Genomic DNA, 13,672 nt, shown 5'->3' on the forward strand with positions numbered 1-13,672 from the left:
CTTTTTTAAATTAAAATAGAGTTATTAAATGAGAATAATTTATTAAATTAAAATAGAGTTATTAGATGGGAATATTTTATTAAATTAAAATAGAGTTATTACTTAATTAGAATTCTAAGTATCTTAATTATCTCTTAACTAATATTAGATTTAATTAAAAAAATTAATAGAAATACCAAGCATACCTTATTGAAAAACTAGAAGTAATAATAAAACTGATCACCCATAAATGTAACCCAAATAGAAAAATAAATTATAATTATAAACTATTCTCATCAAATTACCAAAATAATACATAAAATGCGAATTAATTTATACTTTTTTAAATAGCTTTACTTTAGGTAAAATATATTTACTTTAATAATAAAATAAAGGACTTTTATGAGTAAAAATAATAGATTAAGAGCTTATTTAGCTACAAAAATAGGTTGAGGACTTGTTTATTAAATAAAAAAGTGAGTTGAAGGGGAATAAAAAGAAAATAATAAATAAGGAGGGCTTAGAAGGCAATTAGCCACATTTTAATTTTAGTGGCACAAAATTTAAAATAGTAAATTTGCATGTCAGGTCCTTAAAACTACAGAAAGTTACATTTTAGTCCTTTGGCACCATTAGTGCCGCCAATCTCTTTGGCACCTTTGGTGCCGCCAATGTGATTGGCCTGTTGTCAGTTTTTTTTTCTGTTTTTTTATATATATTTTGATAAATAAAAAATTTTTATAATATTTTGGTAAATAAAAAAATTATAATATTTTAGTTTTTTTTTTTTAATAATTTTGTAAACCCCCCCCCCCCCGAGAGCCTGTAAAAGGAGGAAAGATGGTCTTTCAAATCCATTCACTTCTATCAGAGCTTTCAAAGCACCATCAAACAATTCTTAAGACCAAACAGCTCCACGCTCTAATCTCCAAAACCCACCTCTCCCTTGATCCATTCTTCGCAACAAAACTCCTCCGGTTCTACGCCATCAACCATGACCTCTGCTCAGCCCGCAACTTGTTCGACAAAGCACCTCAAAGAAGCGTTTTCCTTTGGAATTCCATTATTCGAGCTTATGCTCAAGCCCACCACTTCAATCACTCCTTATCATTGTTTAACCAGATGCTTGCATCGGAAACAAAACCCGATAATTTCACTTACGCCAGCGTAACACGTGCCTGCTACGAGAACTTTGATTTGGAAAGGATGAGGATTGTTCATACAAGAGTGATACTCTCGGGGTTGGGTTTGGATTCCATCTGTGGTAGTGCACTTGTTACCGGGTATTCAAAGCTGTGTCTTGTTGATGAGGCAAGCAAGGTTTTCTATAGGATACCTGAGAAGGATTTGGTTTTGTGGAATGCAATGGTTTTGGGATACGGGAATCGTGGCCTTTTAAACAAAGGGTTAGAGTTGTTTAGTTGGATGAGACATATGGATCAGCAGCCAGATGGGTATACTTTGGTTGCGCTGACATCTGGGTTAATGGATTCCCGCCTGTTAAGTGTGGGTCAAGGAATCCATGGTTTTTGTTTGAAAACTGGTTTTGATTGTACTGTTCATGTGGGAAGCGCACTTGTAAGCTTGTATTCGAGGTTCAAGTGCTTGGATTGGGCAAATACCGTGTTTAGTAGTTTGGTTCAACCAGATTTAGTTGCTTGGTCTTCTTTGATAACTGGGTATTCTCAATGTGGGGTTTACGATAAGGTGTTCTTCTACTTCAGGAAACTGAACATGGAGAAGGGTAGAACGGTAGATTCCATTTTGATCTCTGCTGTACTGGCGGCTACTGCTGAATCAGCAAATGCAAGGTTTGGTGTTGAGATACACGGTTATGTTCTTCGACATGGACTTGAATCGAATGTTGTGGTTTGCTCTGCTCTCATAGACATGTATTCTAAGTGTGGATTTGTGAGCCTGGGGATCCGAGTTTTTGAGATTATGCCGGAAAGGAGTGTAATATCTTACAATTCTCTTATTTCAGGTCTGGGGTTGAATGGACTTGCTTCCCAGGCATTCAAGATGTTTGATGAAATGCTAGAGGCCAACCTGAAACCAGATGATTCCACCTTCTCTTCCCTCCTTTCTGCTTGTTGCCATGCTGGTCTCTTGGATGATGGTTGGGAAGTTTTGAGGAGGATGATTTCTGAGTTTTCCATCCAACCCAAAACTGAGCATTATGTTCACATGGTAAAGCTTCTCGGTATGGCTGGAGAAATGGAAGAGGCATATAATTTAATCTTGTGCTTGCCCAATCCAGTTGACTCAGGTATCTTGGGTGCATTGCTTTCGTGCTGTGAAGCTCATGGAAATTCTGAGTTGGCAGAAGCCATATCCCTGCAACTGTTGGAAAATGAACCCAATAAAAGTGCTTACAGAGTTATGCTTTCTAACATATATGCTGTTAATGGGAGGTGGGATGATGTATGGAGGTTAAGAGAATATATAACCCAAAAAAAGTTCCCAGGGCTTAGCTGGATTGAAAGTGGAAAGAGATAAGTGTTATCTCATGACTCGTCAAATCTCTTATTATCAAATCGGGTCAACATGACAGTTTCCTTCTAAGATAAAATGAAGAAATGTTGGCACAACTCTTTCTTACCTTATATTCATCTATGGGAGCACAAGAGATTCATGATTGCCTCACTTGTAGAATAATATATAGAGATTTTGATGATTGAAATTTATAGATGTAAGTGCACGTTTGGATGAAGTAATACCATGATAAGATGATATAATTTCTTCAAGGACTAATTTTTAAGTTACTAAATGCTAATAATTCAATTTAATCTAATTTAAACTAATAAACTAAATTATAATTTCTACTAAAATTAAAAAAAAAGAAGAAGCTAATTACAAGTATTTTACTAAACTAAAGGCAATGAAAACTTTTTGAGTTTTCAAATCAATTTTTTGAACTAGGAACTATAACTTTACCTAATCTAGTTAATCATCATCCCCCATTTCAATGACATTATTACACTTTATAGGAATCTAGTTAAGTCCATTTCCTTTTCCCAATTGCTATATTCCTTTACTAGGCAAGTTAAATTAAATTATTAAACGGAGATCTATTAGGTTGATTATGTCATTTGATGCATTTCTATCATAGTTGTATATTAACTCAATCACAAGTGCTACTAGGGTTAATCATAATCTATTCAGTTTAAATCTTAACTCTAACTTTCTTTTCTAAGACAATTTATGGTTATCAAATTAATGTAACTTGTTGACTAGACAAGAAAAATTAAATAAGCGTAGGAATGCATAAATAATAGCATAGTTCAAAACAATTGAAGAGAAAAATAATCAATTAATTAAGTTACAAGATCTATCAATGTTTCAAGGAAAAAAGTAGTTTAGTTAATCTTATGTTGAGAAAACATGACAAAAAGATATTCAAAGCAATTTCGCATCAATAAAAAGTAAAAGTAAATAATCTGGAGAGAAAATAGATGAAGAATTTGCATTGAGGTGCCCAAATCTCCTTTGTTTTTTTTTTCCTTTTAAGCTTGAAGTTTTCTTTTATTTCCTTTCAACAAAATAAATGAAGAATTTGCATTGAGGAGCCCAAATCGAGTTCTTTTATTTCCTTTCAACCAAAAACTGTGAATCTTGAAACCCTTAAACATTAGACTTTTATCATGATGCTCCATTGATCAAATAATTAAGGTGGAGCAAACTGTTGTTGCCAAATTTTCAAATTTATAAACATACTCCATCTTTAATTTGGTTTGTTGTAGCAAAAGACTTCTTTCCGTCATTTCTGGATTTATTTTCCAACTCTTCCATTCTTCATTTTATACCTAATGGAAAAAGGAAAATAACAAACAAATCTGAACTAACTCTAAAAATGATGAAAAGCAAGCAAAAATAAATAAAAACATAATTAATTTGAAAACTTATAAAATCTAATAAAAACTAGCCTAAAAGCTAGAATTTACTCCTAAAATACTATGAGAACTATTTTAAATAATTTTAAATATGAGTTATTATGTAACAGCCTCAACCCGACCTGATTCATAGGATCTAGATTTCAGGTGTTACCACAAAAAAACTTAACGGTTTAACAAAATCAGTTAATTTCTTTCTTCTTTAAAACATTTCCTCTGGCATTCCAATTGAAATGCTTAATATATGAAGGCAAAGAAAATACCCTACAATAGTTTATCATGTGGATCTAGATACAAATCTTTACGAAAAGAGGTTTAACAAAAACAGACTAAAAGGGGTGTATTCCTAGACTACGCCAAAATTTCCACTATATGCATAATAGCTCATTTCGCCACTATCTTGGCGAACTCCTAGCATTGTCCCTCTATGCACAGACTTTCCTCAATAACTTGAAATGAAATAACAAACCTTGTAAGTACAAGAGTACTTAGTGAGCTCTATAGTCATACCTTTGAATAATAGTTTGCAAAACTTTCATGAATCTCTATCAGTCGACTATTACTTTGTAACACCCCTTACCCGAGACCATTTCCGGAGTCGATCATGAGGAATTACTTGACTTAACTTAAAAGTTCAGGGCATAAAAATTTACTTTTAAAAGTTATTTCACTGTTCATAATAAGGCTATCCACCTGCACAACAGTAACTAAATCAATTATAACTCGAGCTACGGAACTCAAAATTTAGATCCGTAAATTTTCCCTGAAACTAGACTCATATATATTTTTACTATTAATTTTTTAGAATTTTTGGTTTATCCAATTAGTACAGTTTATTAGTTAAATTCTCCACTATTTCACTGATTTACTGTCCTGACCTCTCGTCACTAAAATTCAATTATCTCATTATACAGATTTCATATGGTGTTCTAACTTGTTTCTATAGAAATCAGCCTCAATAAGAAACCTAGAAATATAAATTACAACTCATAAATATATATTTAAAATTTTTAATGATTTTCCAAAGTCAGAGCAGGGGATTCCGAAAACCACTTTGACCTTATCTAACTAAAATGAAAATATGTCAGAATACATAATTCTTTTGTCTACACCGTTATTTTTCTTTGAAAATATATTCAATAAGCTTTAATTCTATATCTCATCCACCCTCTAATTCATTTTCTACTATCCTTGGTGATTTTTCAAAATCACTTCACTACTACTGTCTCAAAATTGATTCACTACCAATTTTTACTTTTTCATGATTTCTATGCATAATTTATCACCTAGACATTTATAACAACAAACACCTTCATACTTAGCCATTTTAATAACTATTCATCATCAAATATTTACATATAATCTTTTGGTCATATCTTAAGAATATACAGTCGAAATGACCAAGTCCCTATACATGCCATAGCCATTACACCAAAACAGGCTTTTAGCGGCATATTTTGTGGTGCTTGGACTACAAACGCCGCTAAAAATCGAGCATTAGCGGCGTAAAGAACTAAACGCCGCTAAAGATCTAGCAATAGCGGCGCTTCTCGAAAAACGCCGCCAAAAGTCGAACAAACAGTGGCGTTTTCAAAATAAACGCCGTACAAGAACATAATTAGCGGCGTTTACCACAAAGCGCCGCAAAATATCTTAACCAAAATACAACGTTTTCGTCTTGACGTATACTAGAATTAGTGGCGATTATGAGAAAACGCCACTAAAGCGTATTAGCAGCGTTTTGCGAAATGCGCCGCAAAAATATCTTAACCAAAACGCATCGTTTTGGTCTTGATGTATCCTAGAATTAGTGGCGCTTAAGGGAAAACACCGTTAAGGCATAGTATTAGCGGCGCTTTGCCAAAAGCGCCGCAAAATATCTTTACCAAACGCAGAGTTTGGTCTTGAGGTATGCTAGAATTAGTGGCGCTTATAGGAAAACGCTACAAACAAATAGTATTAGCGGGGCTTTTTGAAAGCGCTGCAAAATATCTGAACCAAAATGCATCATTTTGGTCTTGCTTATACTAGAATTAGTGGCGTTTACCGAAAACGCCGCTATAGCATAGTATTAGCGGCGAATAGTGGCTGGCGCCGCAAAATATCTTAACCAAAACACAGCGTTTTGGTCTTGATGTATACTAGAATTAGTGGCGCTTACAGTAAAACGCCATTAAAGGATAGTATTAGCGGCACTTTGGTAATAGCGCCGCAAAATATCTTAACCAAAACGCAGAGTTTTGGTCTTGAGGTATGTTAGCGTTAGTGGCGCTTATTGGAAAACGCGGCTAAAGGATAGTATTAGCGGCGCTTTTTGGATGCGCCGCAAAATATCTAAACCAAAACGCAACGTTTTGGTTTGGATGTATACTTGAATTATTGGCGCTTACGGTGAAACGCCGCTAAAGCATAGTATTAGCGGCGATTTGTGGCTAGTGCCATAAAATACCTTAACCAAAACGCAACGTTTTGGTCTTGATGTATACTAAAATTTGTGGCGCTTACGGTAAACCGTCGCGAAAGCAAAGCGCCGCAAAATATCTTAACAGAGTTTTGGTCTTAACCATGCATTATATAATGTGGTTATTATATATTTAGTTTATCATATTTGGTTTAGGTTTAGGGTATTAGGGTTCATTATATAATGTTTAGTATTTTGGATTACAGTTTAGGGTTTAGGGTTTACGATATAGGTTTAGTGTTTTCGATTTAGGGTTTGAGAGTTTAATGATTAAGGTTCAGTGATTATTATAAGTTAAAAAGTTTATCGTGTATAGTTTAGGGTTTTAGGGTTAATCATTATATAATGTTTATTATTTTGTGAATATTAGAGTTTTGAGTTTAGGATTTATGATGTAGGTTTTGGTGTTTTAGATTTAGGGGTTAGGAGTTTGGGGTTTAAGGTTTAGGGTTTGGGGTTTAGGCCACTTTAGTCATGTTAAGAGGTTAATTAGTGTTTTAGGCTTGATGCTTGTGGTTAACGATTTGCAGTTTATAATTTAAAGTTTACAATGCATGGTTTTGAGGTTTGGGCGATTTAAGGTTTAATGACTTTTTTGGTACCAATTTCAAAAAAATGACAAATACGTATTGTTTTTTAATTATTATTAATAATATTAATAATTTCATAATTTTAATGTATCAATTAAAAATAATGTCTAGAACAATGTATAAAATATATAAAAAACCTTAATATTAGCGGCGTTAGGATTACGGTTTGGGGTTTACGGTTTAGAGTTTAGAGTTTTAGGTTTAGGGTTTAGGAATTATGATTTAAGGTTTATGGTATATTGGTGGTCGGATTTTAGGGTTTGGTTATTAGTTTTAAGATTTAAGGTTTAGGGTTTAAGGGTTTAGTGGCTTAGGATTTTAGGGTTTAAGGGTTTAAGGTTTAGGGTTAAATCCCAAAAGCGTACATGAACAACGGTTTAATGTTCAATTGTATACAAGAACTTTAATTTGATCTAAATCTTGTAAAATGTTAACACAATTATTGATATAATTAACATCAATTTTCATTTATATATTGCATACATAAATATTTATATTTATTCAATATAAAAATATATTGATGTAAAATTTTTTATAGAACATGAAATTAATTTTTAAAAATGCATTATTCTCCCATTTTTTATTAATTAATAATTTCATTTTATAAATTTTGTTTTAATTTTGGATCAATTTGACTTCAATCTTGGAGGAAGGCATTAGCGGCGCTTTAGCAAAAACGCTGCGAAAGGTGATGTATTACCGGCGTTTAATGAAGAAACGCCACAAATTTCCTTTAAGTGTAACAAAGACGGTGCCGTTTTTTGTTTTCTTTTAGTGGCGGATTTTAAAAACGCCGCAAATATTTACTACGAGTTGAGGAAACGGGACCGTTTCCTCCTTTTATTAGTGGCACTTCAGCTAAAGCGCCGCAAAAATGTTTAAGGTTATCTGATAACAGTGCCGTTTTGTCCATGTTATTTGTGGCGTTTTTACTGCAAGCGCCACAAATATTTATTAGTGGTTGAGGTAACGACGCCGTTTCCTATTTTTATTAGTGGCGCTTTTGATAAAACGCCGTAAAAATGTTTATGGTTATCTAATAGCGGTGTCATTTTGTCCATGGTATTTGTGGCGTTTTTGCTCTAAGCGCCACAAGTTTTAGCTTAATGTGTGTAAAACGGCTGTGTTTGTACTACAAATGATTTCATTTTCATAAAAAAATGTCATCGTTTTTTTCCCATAGATATTACCGAAACTTATCCCAAAATTCCCATTCTCCCCCAAATCCCCAACTATCGTGACTTATCTCCCAAAATCCCATTCTCCCCCAAATCCCTAAAATTTCCCCTAATCCAGATTTTCCCAAACTCGACCTCTTGCAACGTTGCCGTTTCTTCTGTCACATCACCGTCTCCGTCCGTCGGTCTCCTCTGCCGCAACAATTGGTAAGTTTTCGTGATATCCTCTGCTGCAACAATATCCGTTCGTACTTGCTTCTTCTTCTTCCTGCCCCAATTAGTAGATTAAACTAAATATTAAATATCATTGTTAAACACTGCAAAGGGATCAAAATAATTACTTATAACTTTGGAATATATACTTGCTGGAATATATTCCAGTTGCTGGAATATACTTGCTGGAATATATGGCCAAGTATATACTTGCTAGAATATATTCCACTTGCTGGAATATATACTTTACTAAAATCGATGATTTTGATAACACGACTAAAAAGACCTTTGAATGTTGAATATGTTTAGTCCATGTACGAATGAAAAATTATATGTATGAATATGGACATAGCCTGGTATGTATATCAACTGTAATAATCTCAGGGTCATGCCTGCATCTGGTGTCCTTTTTTTCATTCTAACTCAACAGACCTTTTAGACATGCTATTTTATTGAACTGGAACTAATCCAAAATAGAAAATACTAGCGCCCTCTGGTTTTCAGGGCAGCAAAATCTTCTATCATTAATTTATTGCCAAATTCTGTGCTTTGGTTACGGCTACCTTACATCCTAGTGCAAGTGTTGTTTGCTTTGATTCATTTGAACATGCAATGACAGAAAAAATGTGATGATAAATTATCCCAGATGTTTAGTGTGCTCCCTGGACTTTGTGGAATAAGGCTCCATTAGGAAAGCAAAAAAAAGTAGGATTGGGATGCTTTTAACAAACTATACCAGGTTTGTTTCAAAGTTGTTCATTTATAGCTTATGGCCTTCCCATTCACAAGCTATGGGTACCTTTGATTAGCTCCTTTAAACTTATAGATGCTTTTAGAGCTTTAAACCAATCTGGGATTCTAGATTTGTAGATGTTTAAAGGTATATATTGGGTGGATTTGGAGTTTTTCAGATTGTTACGAGTTCAATTATTAAATTCAAGTTATTACATGTTTATAATCGGATTGGTTTTAGGTTGGAGTAATTTCGAGTTTGTTGACTGAATTGCTGCCTTTGATTGTGATTTGGTTACCTTGCCTCAGATTTCAGTAATTCTTCGTCATCATCATTATTTATTAGGGCAATTCATTGATATTTGATGGTCACTTATCATGATTATTTTTTGGGCTGCTGCTTACTAATTACGATATGATCATAGGAAGAAATCGCAGCCATAATCATATTTCTAGGAGTGCTTACTCGAACTAAACTACAATTAATTGAAATTTCAGATTTCTTAACCATTTTCGGATAGAATTTTTTTTTCAATGACTTAATTTCCAGTCGGTTAATTGAAAATATAATGATAATGTTCTTTTTCTTAGTTTTTATTTCAATGAAGTTTCAAGGAATGACAAAAATAATTATTCCTTAAATTTGTATTTTTTGTCAAATTATTTTAAATTAGATGGAAAAGTTAATGTCTGTTAACTTTGTTTATGTGATATCCATGTGTATGCCCTAACAGTAATTAATTAATTTTAATGACCAACCAATTAATCGAACTAATTAATTCGATCAATTAATTAAGTTTTAATCGAATAATGCATATTCCAAGATGTTTCTTTTTATTATCTCGCTTCTTTTTTTTGTTGACTTTGAATATGGTTTACTACATTCGTGCAAAAATCCATAGTTGCCCGAATATATATTTATATACATTTTTAATACATTCGTGCAAAAGTTATATTTTCAAACATCTTTGATATATATATTTATATACATTTTTAATATATATATATATATATTAAAATTTTATATATATTTGAAATATTTATCAATCATATCATAATTTACATACATAAATAAAATTTATATATAAACTTACACAACACATAACTTACATAATAACTTACATAACTTATATATAAACTTATATATAACTTACATACATAGCTTAAATAAAATTTATATGTAAACTTACACAACAGATAACTTACATAATAACTTACATAACTTATATATAAACTTATATATAACTTACATACATAACTTAACTAAAATTTATATATAAACTTACACAACACATAACTTACATAATAACTTACATAACTTATACATGACTTATATATAACTTTCATAACTTACTTATAATAACTTACATAACTTACTTATAATAACTTACATAACTTATTAATATTTTAATAATATTTATATGGAGACTCCACTTTTAAATAAATTTATTAAACAAGAAATTAATTTCAACATGTATGGAAAAATGGAAAATTATTTGAGTAAAATTTGATTCGATTTAAAAAAATTAAAAAAATTAAATTTTAAGTTAATCGAATCAAATTATTTAATTTTTTCGAGTTAACTTGTAATTCAAATTTTAATTTCAAGTCCAAATTAAAATTTTACAATTCAAATAACTGATATAAATATTTCTTTGGTCCAAGTTAAAACCCTAACTTCTGCAATTCATCAAAGCATTGATTCTACATTTTTAGTTTTATCTTCATGATATACTTACATAACTCATTTATACTTGCCACTGAACAACTTACCCTTGTAATTTCTGGTGAAAATCAGATGTCAAGAAATAAGAAATGGACCGGTCTTGGATGAATTTGTCAAGGGTGAGCGACGATTATCGAAATGGAGCACAGACTTTTCTAAATTTTGCATTTCAATATGCAAGCCAGGAGAACATGATTCTTTACCCGTGTAAGAAGTGTGTCAACATAAACTGACATTATCGTGAAGTTGTATACGAGCATCTAATTGTTGATGGGTTTGACCGGGGTTATAAACAATGGCTTTTTCATGGAGAATGCCCGCCTAGTACTTCCTCTTCAAGGATGGATGTATCTTATGACAATACGACTTACCATCAGTCTGTTAGAGGGGATGACATAGAAGGGATGTTGCGGGAAACATTTAATATTCACGATCATGGAAGGGATGAGCCGTATGTATTCTCATCTTAAGTCAAACAAATTTTTTACTCAAAAGATCCAACTGATGAGGGTTGGTACGTTGTACTCCGTAACATCCCTAGAGACTTATTTGACATGGGCATTGGAAGTAGCGATAAAATCGACAACAAATTAGAAACTTTGCCCTTTCCAGAACAAAACTTAAACGATAATATCCCTAGTACTAGTGCACAATTTCAATGGGTTCGTCAGGATACGGATTAAGATATTTACGAATAATGATGTAGTAAGATTTTATGATTGTTTAATTATATGTAATATCATAATTTAAATCTTGGTCTTATTATATATTTCAACTATTTTATATGTGCTGTTGTTGTTGTAATTAGTTATTAAGTTTTCAACTATTTTACGTGTATTGCAGATAAAATGCCTAGAAGAAAAATTCTAAGGGGAAGCATTGTTCAAAATGATCCAAACTCGACAGAAACAAATAGTACTGAACAACAGACAGCAATCGGATCTTCGAATGTTCCGATTACACCTGAGGATCCCACAGAAGTTCAAAGTAATTTTACATTTAATTTACATGCGTGTTGACTTATAATTGATTTATTTTTCAAATTCTTATATTATAATATACCATTTGTAGTTGAAAATGGTGGGACGCGCAGAGGTCGAGGACGTATGCTACTTAGAGAGTTATACGAGTTAGATCCAGTTGAGCGTGTCAAACTTGGACAAAACAGTTTTGGTTAGCCTGTTGGATCAGAAGCTCGACTTTTAACAGGATACATGGGCATTTTAGCACGAAATGCGAATATGTTGCCTATCAACTACGAGTCATGGCATCAAATGCCCGATAGCAACAAAAACCAAGTCCTCGAAAATATTAAGGTAACGCGCTACTTAATGTCATCTGTAATGCTTGGGAAATAGTTTCATTTATATTTACTTTATTAACTTGTGTTTTTTGTAGGCGAGGTTTGCTTTAGAGGTCTCGGATGCTTATTTAAAGAAGGCATTGGGAAAAATATGGAGAGACAATAAAAGTACTTTGAAGAAAAATTATTATAAGACAAAAACAACCCTCGATGAGAAATTGCAAAATGTCCCGCCGGGTATATTGAGGTACCAATGGGAAGATGCGGTTAGATTTTGGCATTCGAAGAAAGGCGAGGTATGACGTACTTCCAAACTATTGTAATTATTTTGGTTTATAGTATTTACTATTTACGTACTAAAAATTTCATAACGTAGGATCGTGAACAAGTTGGAAAAAGCAGCAGGCAGAAACAAAAATTCACTCACATAGCCGGGTCGAGAAGTTTTGCATGTGTAGTTGAGGCGGAGGTATTTTTAATTTTTTAATATTGTAAAATATGTATAACTTTCCATTAAATAATATTTTTACTACTATATTGTAGGAACTGTCGTCCGGTAAAAAAGTTGGACGCCTTCAACTTTTTGAAATTACACATAGGAAGAAAGATGGATCTCCCACGACTCTTGAAGCTAGTGAAATAATGGTACGTTTACTTAATACGATTTGACTTGTTTTAATTATTTATAGTGTTTATTTTCTAATGGTTTAATTAATTGCTTGTAATGCGACTATTGTTATGTTGCATATGTTTTTTAATATATATTGCGTTCCTAACTATGTGATTTATTTATTAGGAAAAACTAAAGGATAAAAAGGCGGAGTAAGAAGCGATTGTTTCTACTGATAGTTCTGTTCATCTTGAAGAAATTGATAACCGGATTATTACTAAAGTTTTGGGTCCTGAAAGGTATGGTCGGGTTCAATTTCAAGGATCTTTTGTTAGCCCAACCCAATATTTTGGATCTAGCTCGCAACAATACATGGCTTCGGGGAGTTAGGCTCAAGCTGAAGTTCAGAGGTTAAAAGACCAGATGGCTCAGATGCAAGCGACCACAGTTGAAGTTCAAAGGAAATATGAAGAACTCTAGCTACAACTTAAAGCAGAGGCGGCAGCGAGGGAAGCAGCGGCTGCAGCGAAGGAAGCAGAGGCTGTAGCGAGAGAAGCAGAGTAGAGCAAAAAGTACGACGAACTCCAGCAGTAGCTTCAGACTATGATGAAGATGTTTCAGTCGCAACTTCTGCCGTCATAGTGTATTGCATAAATATTTTTATCATTTTAACATTTAACATTTTTGCAAAAATAATATGAATTCACTTTTATTTATTGATATTAATATTATTTTATTCGTTTAATTTGAAATATTATATAAATTTATTGCTTTTGTCTGGTTTAGATCTGGTTGCTTTTGATTTGTTGCTACAGGAGGGCTGAAAAATGAAAAATTTAATATAAAAAAATCCCAAAAATAATGGCGTTTGTGTATAAAAGCGCTGTTAAAGAACATGTTCTTTAGCAGCGCTTAGAAAAAATGCCGCTAAAGACTATGTTCTTTAGCGGCGCTTAAGAAAAAACGCCGCTAAAGAACATGATCTTT

The 13,672-nt window shown here is 32.7% G+C and overlaps 1 protein-coding gene and 2 long non-coding RNA genes across 4 annotated transcripts; all 3 read left to right on the forward strand.

Moving 5' to 3' along the window:
- Window positions 1-802: 802 nt before the first annotated feature.
- LOC107901977 (putative pentatricopeptide repeat-containing protein At1g64310) lies at window positions 803-2,726 on the forward strand. Its single transcript, XM_016828172.2, has one exon. The coding sequence runs from the start codon at window positions 820-822 to the stop codon at window positions 2,476-2,478; it is 1,659 nt and encodes a 552-aa protein (XP_016683661.1). The 5' UTR covers window positions 803-819; the 3' UTR covers window positions 2,479-2,726.
- A 5,370-nt stretch (window positions 2,727-8,096) lies between these two features.
- LOC107901975 (uncharacterized) lies at window positions 8,097-12,440 on the forward strand. Of its 2 annotated transcripts, none has more exons than XR_001685533.2 (5): window positions 8,097-8,308; window positions 10,845-11,223; window positions 11,616-11,759; window positions 11,844-12,088; window positions 12,171-12,440. It is a non-coding gene; the product is annotated as an uncharacterized lncRNA (long non-coding RNA). The 2 variants fall into 2 exon arrangements; XR_005914527.1 differs by having other exon boundaries at window positions 8,099-8,308; window positions 10,845-10,979.
- Window positions 12,441-12,449: 9 nt separating this feature from the next.
- On the forward strand, window positions 12,450-13,469 carry LOC121218295 (uncharacterized). The gene is made up of 3 exons (XR_005914528.1): window positions 12,450-12,544; window positions 12,619-12,720; window positions 12,872-13,469. It is a non-coding gene; the product is annotated as an uncharacterized lncRNA (long non-coding RNA).
- Window positions 13,470-13,672: the final 203 nt, after the last annotated feature.

The sequence above is a fragment of the Gossypium hirsutum genome, chromosome D06 (assembly GCF_007990345.1).
Source record: "Gossypium hirsutum isolate 1008001.06 chromosome D06, Gossypium_hirsutum_v2.1, whole genome shotgun sequence".
Classification (NCBI taxonomy): Eukaryota; Viridiplantae; Streptophyta; class Magnoliopsida; order Malvales; family Malvaceae; genus Gossypium; species Gossypium hirsutum.